At 42.9% G+C, this 15,144-nt stretch overlaps 1 protein-coding gene across 4 annotated transcripts in view; it reads right to left on the bottom strand.

Moving 5' to 3' along the window:
- The window catches only part of adamts7 (a disintegrin-like and metallopeptidase (reprolysin type) with thrombospondin type 1 motif, 7), a 68,232-nt gene that overhangs the window by 4,144 nt on the left and 48,944 nt on the right, over positions 1-15,144 (bottom strand). For all 4 annotated transcript variants that reach the window (XM_076286814.1, XM_076286813.1, XM_076286815.1 and 1 more), the window contains 4 exons: positions 14,751-14,903; positions 14,234-14,407; positions 13,640-13,786; positions 12,433-12,592 (listed from right to left, as the gene is read on the bottom strand). In XM_076286814.1, coding sequence (XP_076142929.1) covers positions 12,433-12,592; positions 13,640-13,786; positions 14,234-14,407; positions 14,751-14,903 — 634 coding nt within the window. The remainder of the gene's footprint in view (positions 1-12,432; positions 12,593-13,639; positions 13,787-14,233; positions 14,408-14,750; positions 14,904-15,144) is intronic.

Below are 15,144 nucleotides of genomic sequence, written 5' to 3'. Positions count from 1 at the left end.
ATTGGTCCACATTGATTCCTCATCGGTGGAATGAGTTGCCCAGTGCTCTGCGCTCCTGCGATAGTTTTGGGTCTTTCGAGAGGGGTCTAAAGATGTATCTGTTCAACTTACACTCAATTAAGTGGTTCTAATGAGTTATGGTTTGTATATTTATGGTATTTGTTTATTTTCATTATTCATTGTTGATATTGTATTGATATTATTGTTATCATTACTATCCTTAATGTAGCCGTACCAACTTTCTATAACTGTTTACTGTTCATTTTAACTATTGTATTGTTATAAGTCGCTTTGGACAAAAGCTTCTGCTAAATTACATAAACATAAACATACACATGAACATAAAATGATACATAGAAGTTAACACATGGGATACCAGCAACAAAATGCTGATAAAATCACCTGGTTCAGAAAATCTTATATAGATTTATGTGTTTGTTCAGCAAAGCCACATGCATATTGTAGTTCCTAACTATTGCATTAGCCGTGGTCTGCTGGATGGACGTACAGTAGCACAGGCTCAGAGTCTGGCCAGCCTGGTCTACAAAGCATCCTGACACAGGGCACCATTCACACGGAGGCAGGGAGAGGCCCAGCGGCAGCATTTTCCCATGTTTCCACCAACCAACGGCTAAAATGACATCAGCTGGACGCCAGATCAGGGGGGTCACAGCTGCAAAGGAATCCCACAGCCCCCCCCCCCCCCCTTGCCTCCCAGTGTGTTAGTGCACTCACTCACACACACACACACACACACACACTCACACACACACACACTCTGTGTCCAGGAATAAAGTGGAAACTAAAAGAGAGGAGGAAGAAGCAAAAGGAAGAGAGAGAGGAGGGAGGGACGTGGGGGGGGGGTGGAAAAAGTTCAGAGTCTTCGTAACATAGCATATAAGCTTTAAGAACATACTATATTATTCATTCAGCTCACGCTCTCTGCTCAAGATAAAGCACTGATTAACATTCTCCGCTAATCCTGGGGAAAGATGGAAGGGTACAAATAGAGTTCATCATTCGATGGCATCAGCCAGATCACAGGATGAATTGATCACAAGAGCTCTGATGTCTAATGAGAGATAGAACAGACAAGGTAGTCCAACAATGACTGTGGTTACCCCCTCCCCCTCGTAGGTGTGGGGATTTTTAGCATCCAATAGAAATGCTGGATGACATGGGCACTGCAGAGCGGGAGCATCAGAGGTCAGGGAGCGCGGATTGCACCTGGACGAACGGTGGCTGCAGGATGGCGCATCTCTGGAGGTCTCCGTTTCTCATTTCTCTCCTGTCCACTGCACACCTTATTACCAGCCCAGCGTGAAGGCTGCCTGCTGTTGACAGACCATAACAACAAAGTCTGTTGAGCCACCCGTTTGGCTTCAGGCTTATTGTCCTTCAACACTGATCATTGTGAAGGTTTTTTGGAGGGTTTGTGTGTGTGTTCGTGTGTATGCGTGTGTGTGTGTGTGTGTGTGTGTGTGTGTGTGTGTGTGTGTGTGTGTGTGTGTGTGTGTGTGTCTGTGTGTGTGTGTGTGTCTGTGTGTGTGTGTGGGGGGGGCCCTGTTTGCTTTGTTTTTGTCAGTGCAGTGCATCCCATGAGTGCTGGGCATTATTGGGGAAAGTGATTTGGGCAAATGGGTATTGGTCATTCAAAGGCAGTGCCGGGCAGCTTTGTTCTGGAGCAATGTTTTGGAGGATTGGCCCTGAGAAACAATGGGATTTTGTGGAGTGGACACAAAGGCTGTGCTGTGTGCTGAGTCTGGGCTGAAGAGCTAGCATGGAGTCCAGTGATTTATGGCTCCATTTATGAATTGACAGAGACTCCATTACATGGGAACAGGTCAGGCTGTGGAAATCACTCTGCGTGTGCGTCTCTCTCTCACACACACGCACAACCACACACACACACACACACACACACACACACACACACACACACACACACACACACACACACACACACAGACATATACAAACACACACATGCACAGAGAGAGAGAGAGAGGAAAACAGAAACAAAGTGAGAGGAGGAAAAGGACAGAGACAGAGAGAGAGAGAGAGAGAGAGAGAGAGAGAGAGAGGGAGAGAGAGAGAGAGGGAGAGAGAGGGAGAGAGAGAGAGGGAGAGAGAGGGAGAGAGAGAGGGAGAGAGAGGGAGAGAGAGGGAGAGCAAGTGGGAGATGAGAAAGATGGAAAAAGGAAGAGAGAACTTCCTGTATTTACATGATTTATTCCGCGCTGAGAAATCTTTAGTCTTGTGACACCGAGTGACCTTGGGTCAGTGTGCCTGGGAGTCGGATCGTTTGTCTCCACGTTAAAGCCACTCACTCTCTCACTCACTTCCTGTAGGAGGAGGTGGATGGATGTGGTGGCCTGGCGACTCCTGATTATATTTAGCTTCCCCACGGTTTTTCCCAATCCCTTATGTCATTTGAATGAGAAATGGAAGATGGAAAATGCTAATTCGCATTAACTGGTGGGTGAAGTGCTTTAATACAAAATGCATCAACATGGATGGCAACCCCCTGGTGCAATTGACTCATGTCATAAGCTTCTTGTTGCATTTAGAGGTGGCAAAAAATAGTCAGTGGCACTTTCATTCAGTGTTATGTAACACTATTTAAATCCCCTACAAAAAAAAATAAATAGAGCGTACATGTGTAGAAGAGATTACATGAATACATACAAATATATGCACATATGTACTACCTAAATCATTTCAGTGAATGTGTTCCAATACTGAGGGTAGTGGGATGTCGGCCAACATTTTGTAAATAATTCAACTATAGTTACTATACACATCCAATTTACTGTGTGTATACCAGCATTTCAGATAAGACTTTGTGTAATTATTTTTAATCTTCAGTGGAAACAAAATTGCCTCATTGTGCCACAATACATTAGTAATTTCTCCAGTCGTTTACTTCAAAAAGACACGGTCAGCAGATCCAATAAAGAGTTTCAAAGTACAACAACTTATCTGGACTACTTTATAAGTGAGTTCCACCATATCAAGCCAGATTGAAGCAAACACAGAGAAAATAAGTAAGTTCCATCTGATTAAATTCTCGACTGAAGCAAACAAAGAGAAAAGGCTAAATGAGGTCATAGCGGATCCCAAATGATCTTCACTCCTAAGGAAAGTGGGCAGAGCTTTGTACTGTCACCATGTGCTATGTGACAAGCAGACTTCCTCGGTTTGAAATAGTATTTCCAGCAAGAACCTAACTAACTCTTATTTCCCTTTGCTGTTGGCAATTATTCCCTTTTGTTGTTGACAATTATTTATATGACGAATGCATAAATAAATAAATAAATAACAGTCTGAGGATTTGTGATGGACTGTGTTAATGCCAGAATGTGTTACCATGTGCAAATATTGACTTTGCACATGTTGGAATGTGAATTGGAATGGGACATGAATTGATTAAGTTGTTAAATTAATAAACATCAAACAGTGAATAAGTAATACCCCAAAATCCAGTCTAATTTTACAACTACTGTACATCTCTCTCTCTTTCTCTATCAGACACACACACACACACACACTTCAAAGATGCACCTTTTCAACACATTGAATTCACACTAATTGGCACTAGAGCTTGAGGGGGAGAAAAATCCAGGCTTCAGCCAGACAGCCAGGAGACAGGGTACTTCACTTTGTGCTATCACCAATCACCATAAACAACTTCTCAAAGAATCACAGCACTCTTGATGAAGGGAATGGGGATTACGAGGAGAGTGTATAATCAGAACTAAGACCCATAAATGGGTTTAAATCAGCTCTGGTGGGACTGGTAGAAACTGGAATAGGTATGAATAAGTGTGGATGAAATGCTTCAAGGAACAAATACAAGCAAGCGTGTGAGGAACGCTGAGTGCAACACCACCTCAACTGACAGTTATTTCTGATCTTAAACATCAAACAAAGAGCAGCAAACCATGAAAGTCTATGTCTTCACTACAGTACTTGTCTACGAGCACAGCTGAAATTGCCAGACATAGAGAACAGAGTGGATACTGAGCTAAATGGTAACGTTATGCATCCATATTCTCCTCAGAGATCTATATAACTTTATGCATCCATTTTCTCCTCAGAGATATATAGTGACAGACCATGGCATATAGTAAATGCCATGAACATAGCAGTGGGGTGCCTGGCATTCTATGGAAGAGAATGACTGATGCGGCTTATTGGGAGGGTTCTCCCAAGTGACTCCATGACAGGAGCACGGCTTTCATGTCACTACGCTTCAGCGAGCATGGATATCTCAGAGGTACACCTGCCTGCTGGAGGGCAAGTCTCCTCAGGGAGGGCACATCCTAAAAAATACGCAAGTAGAATTAAAATGAAAAAGTTTTATAATGTTTAAAAGACAAAGTATAATTGCAAATATGAAATGTATGAAACAAAGCACCCAAAGCTTTTTATAGCTTCCCAGGCTTGGCGAAGGCACCTACATAATCACCTAAGAGGATTTCTTTTTTTCATTTAGTCTCTTCAGCTCTATATTTCCATAACCAATCAACATGTGTAAGACCTTAGTGATTACCTCTTTCATATTGTTGGCCTAATGTGTAACAATAGCACCAATGTTTTAGGACACAGGCCAGCAGGGGCACTGAGAGAAAAGAAACGTTCACTCTTATCAGTCTGATGGAGATGAAGAAACGTTCACTCTTATCAGTCTGATGGAGATGAATGGTGACAAACCCTCTGTGCCCCTGCTGAGTGTCACATAAACTGTAATGCTACACTGAAACTCTGTTGGAATGTGAGTACACGGAGTGTTGCTGCATTGAAAGGCATTGAAATATTTTTTTAGAGAGAGAACAAATTTAGAGAACAGAGAATAAATTAAACTTTGACACCACATGCATTTGGCCATCCTTTATTATAAATTAAAGGCACATGTGGACTGTGAAGACAGAGATAAGAAATGAATCAATCATGTTCGCAATCATGTCAATACTTCAAAGGCTTTGACACCTAGGTATCCAGATGTTGAGATATCTAGTGCATGCAAAGCACACAAGCTGACATGAGTGGAAGTAAAGATATAGTGTGAAAGCTACAGAGGTCTGTCTTTGCTGGAAATGTAATGAAATTAACATGTCCAGTGTTGTGGTGTCGCTCTAACATACCAAATTCAAACTTCACATCTAGGTCAACTATCCAGTTAAAAGGACTTAACTTCCGGCATTTCCTAATAATTCACACACTTGGAAAGAAAAGACTGTGTTTTTCAACGATTATTTCCTGACTGCTGTTGTAAGAACAACAGTAAGCCACCCCACTGTGCTGTGACAAATAACTCTGCTAAAGGATCTTGTGTCCCATGGAATCCTCCTATCTGGCAGGATCAGATGAAGTAAGAAGCATGTGCATGTTGTTTTGTGCACAACATTTCCTTTATGAGACTGACCAGTGCAAATTGCATAAAAAAAGAATAAAGTCTCATATAGTGTATGTGATAGTTGTTGCACAAAACCCGTTGCCATTGACAGCGGTAATTATATGTTTCAGTGGTAATTAGTCTACATGAATATATTTGCCTGTAGAACGTTGGGAAATCCAATTCAAGTCAATGGAGTGTTCTACTAGCATTGTGAAGAGCTGTATAATAAGCTTTAATAATGTTATTTTAATTTAATAATGTCAGGGTGAGATTACATTGCATTTTTTCTAAAGTTTAGTTTCCTAAACTTTTGAAATATCTTTCAAAAGCTGTCTCTGATAAAGCTAAACAGGGGTAAAAGGTAGAGTTATCACTATCATTCTTTTATATCAATAAATTGCTGAAGCAATATCTTGGCAAGAACAGGGGTCCGTTGCACAAAAGCAGAATTAAGACATCCGGGATAAGTTACTGAGCTGCGCTCAATGAATCCAAAACAAGAGCGTACATGCTTAATTGGTTGCACAAAGACCAAGCCAGGATGAGCAGACACGGATTCATCAAGCCAGGTGAAACCTATCCTGGATAAGTGCGCGCTCACGGCTCCCTCAAATAGACCCCGCCACCGATCACAGATTCACTGATTCACCATGGCAACTAGCGGCTTCATTGCTTCTTCTACGGTATGAAGTAGGTAGCGATAGCCTTTTCACAACAGCAACAAACAGCAACACCTCTGTTTAGGAGAATATTGCAACTAGTTCCGCGACCACCACGTGCGAAATGGTTAGGCACTCCCGTGATGTCACATTGTCGCATGACAGGTCGGGAATGGCGAGTATGTAAAAGTTAATTAATGATCACAAACGTTTAAATAATGACAATGGGTCTAGGTATATGTGATAACAATGTGTAGTGGGCAGTGGAATAATTATTGGTTTCCGTTTGTGGTGACTGCTGACTGAGATAAGGGATGAGATTAAATAGATCCTGGAATTTAGCCTGGTCTGGAGCAGGCTAGCTCCAAAGAATAAATCGCCATGGTAACTTATACCATAACATATCCTGCTGCCCCCTATCCCGCTTTTGTGCAACTGGATCACGGATAAATTGAGCCAGGATAACCAAGATATCCCGGCTTAATCCCTTATCCTAGTTTTGTGCAATAGGCCCCAGGAATGATTCTACCCTCACATTACTTTGAAAATAATGTGATTAAGTTGTAATGGTAATATACCACTGGTGCCAATGCAAAGTCTCATAACTTATTTTTATCAATTTTGCACTTTTCCATTTGTCAGTGGTTATTGGATCAGATGCCGATCAGAGTAATCCACTGCTATTTGACCAAAGCCATGACAAAACATTTGGCGATTTCACAACCCACAGATAACACAATGCCTGCTTTTTCAGATCACATGAAATAATGCATTCCTCGTGCTAAACAAGTTATATGGATGATGGATGAAATCCAGATCACTGTCCACTGTCCGTGGTCTCTACGCTGTTACTCTATGTCCAACCTTTTTATATACAGTCAATGGTCCCAACTATCATATAAAATAACTCTTAATATAGCTTAAGCTTACAACTAAATTGCTTAATAGCTGAAATATGAAGTGAAAGGTTCTGCTGAATTATTTTCATAATCTATTGCTGTGATCAAATGCCATGGAATGTAAGGTTATGAATACAACCCCTCTGAAGGACAAAATGAGATGTAAACCAATGGGAGGTCATTTTCAGATGATGTCATCGATCTGAACCAATCTCCAACCACCCGTCTTAGGGATTTTTTTCTTGGGCTTCTGGCTACATATATCCACACTGCGAACATCCTCATTTACATTCTAAAGCGATAAAGAGACCTAGAGAGCCATTGGGGAAGGAAGGGGTTAATGTCTCATGTTCTCCTTTAGAGGACAGGGGTTATACTCATAACCTTACATTCTCTCTAGCAGAATGCTGACATGTCCCAGTGTCGGGCTGTGGCAGCGGTGTGCTAGCACACCTGCGGCCTCGTAAGCCAGAGCGATGGCTTCCATTAACCTAAGTATAAGTATAAGTATATTCTTTTGATCCCTATATAAGTGTAAGTATATATACTCTTTTGATCCCGTGAGGGAAATTTGGTCTCTGCATTTATCCCAATCCATGAATTAGTGAAACACACTGAGGTGAAGCACACACTAATCCCGGCACAGTGAGCTACCTGCAACAACAGCGGTGCTCGGGGTTCCTTGGGTTCCAGGGGTGCCTTGCTCAAGGGCACTTCAGCCGTGCCTACTAGTCGTGGTTCGAACCGGCAACCCTCCGGTTCCAAGTCCGAAGCACTAACCAGTAGGCCACGGCTGCACCTGTTGGAAAAGCTGTGTTTCAACCATGGAGGTATTATATAGAACTGGAAAGAGTGAGGAAGCACCACCCGCATTTATTTTAATGGCACACACTGGGCTGGCTACTTCAGCCAAAAAAGTTTGAAATTGACCGCAGCTATGTTTTCCAAAATGATGTTTCATGTGGCTCATTTCTGACACCAGATAAGTTCCACGTTATAGAAACAAGGGAAGTACAAGGGTATGCCGTTGATGCAAATTGAATGTCCTCGCAGAGGAAAGAAAAGGACAGTAAAGCTATTCAAGAGCGTTCATCGTCTTTCTTTTCAATTCTATGGTCTTGTAGCCTGACGAGCCAGACCCATCAAGATATTGGGTCTGGGAACATACCATTGGCAGGGCTCAATCCGAGGGGCGGGATAAACGGTTGTCTTTCAAATTCCCTCTGCACGCAATAGGATAGCACTACAACCCATGAGTCCCATGCGTTTTCCCACCAGTGGAGCTAGTTGGTACAGTAGATCAAACTTTTGTTGTATCCGGTCGGAATACATCTTTATTTTTTAACAGTCGCGGTCAAAGCCGATTCGAAAGACTGCTTTTCGCCAGCAGCAGCCATCTTCGTTGTTTTTAAGTAGCAGGGAATTCATGCGGAACCGTCGCAACTCTGACATCATTATGTTAAACCCGCCCACCGACTATACACAATGTGATTGGCCTGACCGAAGTTTGGTTTTTCCAGTTCACAAGCCAACGGAGAGTTGCTAGACGACCCTGGCTGCAAATGACATTTTCTGCCACTACGGTGCGTCTAGATTTCTAGGCTAATGGTCATGGCCATAGTGTAGGCGCAAGTTTATTTCATTGGTTCGCTGATGGGGAATGGTGGAGCAGAAGTTTGGGGATTGTGGTGCAGTCCTTATTGAGTAAGGAATAACAATTTGTTGACACATATCGTTCACTTTGCCTAATGCTTTGGACAGACTATAATTATTAAGTACGCAGGATGTAGTCTACAAAAACGACAATTAACTGAAGTGTAGCCTGGATGTTTGGTGCACCCAGTATAAATACTTGCAGCTTGTTAAAGGCTTGCCCACCTCCTTGAGGGGGGTCAGTGCTGCATCAATGAATCTGGAAAATGCAGAATGGGAAAATGCAGAATTCCCAAACTTTATTCTTGAATGCAAAGTGCATACTGTACATTGGGTTTTTTTTTGTGTTTGAGACTAACGAGTCTCTCTGTCGAACACTGTTCAGGATTTGACACAGTGATCACTGGCATTTAAATCACATTTGCCATTCAAATTAGCAAATAGCAGTGGTAGCGTAGTGGCTAAGGAGTTAAGGTGGCTAGCACCTAGTAGCCTGGAAAGTTGTACTGTAGGTTCAATTCCCAGATTCCACCGTTGTGTCCTTGAGCAAGGCACTTCACCCGAAATTGCTCTGGGGCCAATAGCCTTTGTAATATAATTCACATATTTAAGTTGCCTTGGATAAAAGTATCAATTTAAATGAAAATATGTCAGGTCTACGATAGGAGACTGCCATCTGCTGTAAAACCCCCTTTGTCCTCTGCCTGGACCAAGCGAATGGCTGATCTCAGAATCACAACAGGATGAGGAGGCAACACGCCTTCCACCGTGCCATGGAAGGGGTGCAAACTGTAGCGTGTAGCCGCTCGACACTGTGTGCAGTACTCACTGGGAGAATACAAAACAGCAGCTCATGAAAACTTTACTGGCGAAGGAGAGCTGCAGCGTTTTGGCTCTATGCCCATGCATTTGCCTCCTGATTTTGGCGTTGGTTTCTAATGAACTGCAGTTCACCCATTTCCTCATCTTTCCAGTGTGACATAATTGCTGTTGATGGGGTCGCGTCTTGAATATAATAGACAAATTACGCATTGCCTTGACAATTAAGTGCTTTAAATTTCTTGCCACACAGACGGATTAAAAAGGGAGAAGGATCCCCTCACTGGATGTGATTCCAGGAATTAGTACTAGGGGGCTGGTAATGTGTAGGACTTCTAGGAAAAAATATTCAGACATGTCATGTTCAAAATGTCTAGAAAATATCAGGATATGAGATATCCCATATCTAAGCACATTCGTCATATGCAGTCTTCTTCTGAGGAAGATTTTAATTAACAGAAAGCTGGTGTATTTTTCCTAGAATTTTCAAATGGCACTGCCCCTCAGAATCAAAGCTGCAGCCGACATAATTATACCCTGTGAGACAAGATCCTTGACGGTTTATTAGTGGATGTGACCAGAATAAAACATGTCAACATAAAGGCGACTGAGTTCAATGGATGAAAGGGAGATGTTTTAATTGCTTTTAGGGTTAAATTGGGGTAGATAATGGAGTCTCTGAACTTATAAGTAAGCTTACAGTATGCTTTAAAATAAAAAATGATGTATTGAATCAGATAAGAAACAGGCATCCTGAAACACAAATAGACTTGGACGTTAGGATTAGGGTCAGGGGACGGATCTAAGACTGCAGTTTCTCTGTGTAGATTGTTAGGTGACTGAGAGCTAGAAATCTAATAATAAGTCGGCACCCTGTTTGTCAACAATGGATTATCCAAATAAAATGTAGCAAATACTTTCAGCCATGTTTTGCACATATCTGTTTGAAATGGTGAAATGGCATCTAAACTGTACTGTCTTTGATAACACTTGCTTAAGTCTTCCTACTACTGTAGGGGTAAATCACGGTTTGGTGTGTACCTCAGTTTTGAAGTCACGATTCGGTTAATTTTCGGTACAGTAATCCTGTAGGTACTGCTAACCTAAAAATAATTGTTGCACAATCGGAATAGTATTTTTAAAAGGTATCAAATGTTTTACTGTTAGAGACTGCATTTGGTACATTTGGTATGCATCTGTATTGAACATCCTGTACCGAAACGGTTTGGTACAAATACTGTTTAAAATATACTGCATACGATGTAAAAAACAGTATGTATACATCTATGTTGTGTGGCACCATGTGAAATACTGCAGTGCTAGATTCATTTGAAGAACATGTTTGGAGTGGGTAAACACAGCCCACATACTGCTGAAATGAAATGAAAAGACGGAGGACAGGTAAACAATACTACAAGATGAGGAGATGACAAAAATAAACTAACACACAAACATCCTCAGCAAACAAAAGAGTCGTAGGGCCTGTTAGCGTAAATTGGTGTGGTTGCTAGGGCAACTGCACAATGCTCTGGTTCCACTCGCCTCTGTGACATGGTGTGAGTAGAACAGATTTCAAACGTGTTTTTGTTATGATGCAATTGTGTGCTTGCCTCAGATGTCTGGGCGAAAACAAAAGCCTGAGAACCACCCTGATTTGCTTTGAAGAAAATAGAAACTCTAAGCATGTCCGCAATCTCAACTATAAACATGTTTGCCATTTCTTTTCTTCTTTTAACACAGAAGACAAACAAATATTTGTTTCCTCGAAGCAATTGATCATGGTTACTGAATATGGCCACATGCATCTATGAATGTGTGTCAAGTCAACCAGCAAAAAGTCTCAACAGAGCCACTTCTGTCCTCCTCATGAGACACTGAATTGTCAACCACTTGCGCACATGACACCTTTGGTGATCTATGTGCAACGGTTTAAGGGAAAGGGTACTAAAGGTCAGTGAGTTGTTAGTTTACACTTCTTCAGCCACAGGCGCTAGCTGTTATTTAAGTCGACTCTAATAGGGGCCACAGGATTTCGCCGACTTCAGATCCACAATCAATAAGCCGGTAAACATTTCTCTCATTCCCCTGGTGGACAAACTGCCAGTCCGAGATCAATGGATCAGCACATTATAGGGAATATCACAGCCCTGTGTTGTGTTCACAAACTCTCTCTCTCTCTCGCTTCTGCCAGACTGCACAGCAAATTGTGGGATCTGTCCCTTTATTCCGAACTCAGCCTCCACATGCTCTTCTCAGAAACATGTGCAGTAGATGTAGATTTTCAGAGATATGAGGCTGTTTTGATTCTTTTTCAATAAACAGTCAGGATTAAAATCTTACCGCAGGAGGTCAACAGCATCACATGGCTAATGTTCACATGTGCAAAGGAATTTCATAACACAGCAAAAATGATCTGTGATATTAAATCTCACAAGGGGATTCTGTTGTGTATGCTAGGTAGTAGATATACAGACATTATCAGAGGGCAATGATAAATAAACGTTATGCTCTATACAGTATGTTCAATACATACAGTATACAGTATACTGCACTGCGCCTAAAGTATACCAAAAGTATAGACTCTAAACATGAATCTCTGTGCTCATTGCTTTTGGCAGACATACAGTACTGTAGATAGATAGATACGTTATTGATCCCCAAGGGGAAATTCAAGGTCCCAGTAGCTTATGACACCACACACACCAACACAAACAGGATGATAAAAAACAAAAACAAATCCACATGACTAAAATGAACAGCAACTAAAGATACTAAAACAAGGATCCACATGACTAAAATGAACAGCTGCAGTAACTGAAGATACTTAAACTAAAGATACTAAAACAAGGATCCACATGACTAAAATGAACAGCAACTAAAGATACTTAAACTAAAGATACTAAAACAAGGATCCACATGAATGTACTAAGGATGTATAAGCATGAGACATGCCATTGCCAACACACAGCACTGTGAAATGGCGGCATGGTACTGTACTCACCAGTAGAGGCAGTGTCACACTCCTGTGGGTTGCATTTCTGAGTGTTTTCCGGGGTGGGTTCATGGTCACACTGTGCCTCAGCCTCTTGCTCCTGCTCAGACTTGGTATTGACACATTTGACCAGCCGTCGCTGGACTCCCCCTCCGCAAGACGCAGAACACTGCCAACACACAATCAGCATGTCTTTGGAAAGAGTGCAGTAACAAGGATACAATCAGCATGTCTTTGGAAAGAGTGCAGTAACAAGGGTGGAATCTGCTAACAGAGCTGAGAGTTCACTGATAGAAGCTTCCTTGATTGTTGTTAGATGCTACTGTAATTGTAATCCTATTGCAATGGTTGAGTGGAAGAGTGTTTACTTCTTATTGAGCCACTGGTAAGCTGCTTTGACATTATGATATACATGTTTTGCCAGTACCCAGGGGGAAAAGTGCAAAATAAACAGATAAGCTTGGTTCGAGCACCAAGGCTGAATCACATTATTTGGACCAAGAAGATTAAAAAAATTATGTATGAAAACAAATATTTTGGGAAAAGCCAAATGATGCCAGTTTTATCCCATGACCCACTACTTCCAAGTCTGCTGAGGGAGAATAGCACAGGCGGCCTTGCATCCACACTCTTGAGTCAAACACAGAAAGGCACTGGAGGGGCCGCCATGTTATATTGATGTGACGAGGGATTAGATTGGTGCTGCACATCAAAGACTTTCTCGCCTTCTCAGAGCGGAGGCAGTGGATGGCTGTGGATGAGTCATTTAATAGCAGGATGGGCACAGCATGATTTGGGCTTGCGGAGACACTTTTTTTTATTTATCTTTTCTTACCCGATTTCACACCTTGTTTGCAATTGCAGCTGCATATCCCCACTTACCCTTAACCCTAGCTACCCTTTATAGCTGTTATTCACAGAGTGAGTGCATCATTTACCCTTAACCCTAGCTACCCTTTATAGCTGTTATTCACAGAGTGAGTGCATCATTTACCCTTAACCCTAGCTACCCTTTATAGCTGTTATTCACAGAGTGAGTGCATCATTTCAGCTGTGCATTGTTCTTCAAGGTGAGGCTATTCTTCTTTAAAAGAAACTACCCAGGCAGAGTGGTTTTTACTATGTAGTGGATGTCTAGCTTTAATGCACATCGTGCCCTTCCCAGAATGCATTGCAATAGAAAGCCTGAGAGGGGGCTGACAGATTCCTTCCTTACCTGCCCCCAGGAGCCTGTGACCCACTGTGCACAGGACTGGCTGTTGCACGCCTGGATGGAATTGGGCATGAGGGACTCATCACACCTCCCTGACCCCGGGCAGGTCACCAGGCGCTGCTGCTCCCCTCCCCCACACTGCTCCGAGCACTGCGAAGGGTGAAATGGGAGAGTCAGTCAGGGCTCAAGTGCCGTGGGGGTAAATAAGACAGAGTGTGCACTGCTTTATCCTGGCAGGGTAATACCACTTCAAAAACACAGCAAATGCAAGTGTAGCCTGGTGTCCTTCACAGTCAGCTAAGCTGCCTATAGATCATGCACTTGCAAAGTCTTGTTAGAGGGAGTGAGAGAGGCTGTTTTCTGAAACCTAAATTCGGTGGAGTATCCAGATTAAAGGAAGGGGGAAAAAGTCCTTCAAAAACGTTTTCTGAAGCTCAGAGTGAAATTATCTGCAAATGAACAGATGGTACAAAATATGGCGAGACTTCAAAGCACAACGAGGTGTTTGCGCATCTGACTGGATGCTATTCTGATACAACAATAACTGAACAACTGGTGAGGGATTTGGGGTGTTGAAGGAGCCCTAACCCTTGTTACCTGGCCCCAAGAGGACGTGTACCACTCCAGACAGGGCTGGACGTTGCAGGCGACGTGGCTTGGGGGTCTGGTGGAGACAGCCTGGCAGTGGAAGGGTCTCAGGGCTCTCTGGTCTCGCATGTCGTAGCACTGGACGTCCCTGAGCCTCTCCCCTCCTCCACAGTTCCTGGAGCACTGCACTCAACAACAACACAAAGAGCGTCTGTCTTCACCTGATCTAATAAACAGACAATTTCCCTGAATGATGGCTCAAACATTAGCTTTACCAATTAATTAGGCGGATGCTTAGAGTGGAGGCTCGAAGTGCTGCTGGGTCAAACATTACAACATTTGAGTTACCAAATCACGTGACCACAACTCATGAATACTTTGAGGCTGTAGTTGACGCTCATGGAGAATGAATTACTGATTTTAGGTGTGACTCTTTTTTTGTTCTTGGAGTGCCGTTTGGAGTCAGGTCAGAGGGCAGGTCAGAGGTCAGGTCAGAGGGCAGGTCAGAGGTCAGTGCAGGTCTCACCTTGCTCCACTCGCTCACCCTCCAGGCGGAGCAGGGTCGAAGGTAGCAGCGGTGGGCAGGAGCTGGCTTGCTCCGCTGGTCACAGTCCGAGTCCACACCAGAGCTGCAGATCACTATCCTCCAGACAGCGCCTAGACCACAGCTAGTAGAGCACTGAAGCAAAAACAAGCAGAAACAGTCCAGTCGACAGCATGTCACTGAGTTCAAATCTCAGTGCGTGGCAAGGGAGCTCAACATGCATGAGGGAGAGACTGGGCATGCATACAAAATATGACACAATGGTTTCTCTATTTCTACTACGCATGTGCATTCAGTTTCATTGGGGATAAGAGCACCCAAGAGTGCCTTGTTATTCTACATCACGGAGGACGCAACACACAACATGCACCGAAAG

The sequence above is a fragment of the Alosa pseudoharengus genome, unplaced genomic scaffold (assembly GCF_046254945.1).
Source record: "Alosa pseudoharengus isolate Yale_2024_CS ecotype anadromous, Long Island Sound unplaced genomic scaffold, YU_APseudo_1.1 YU_APseudo_1.1_scf_16, whole genome shotgun sequence".
Classification (NCBI taxonomy): Eukaryota; Metazoa; Chordata; class Actinopteri; order Clupeiformes; family Clupeidae; genus Alosa; species Alosa pseudoharengus.
This window is presented reverse-complemented; position numbering and strand designations above follow the sequence as displayed.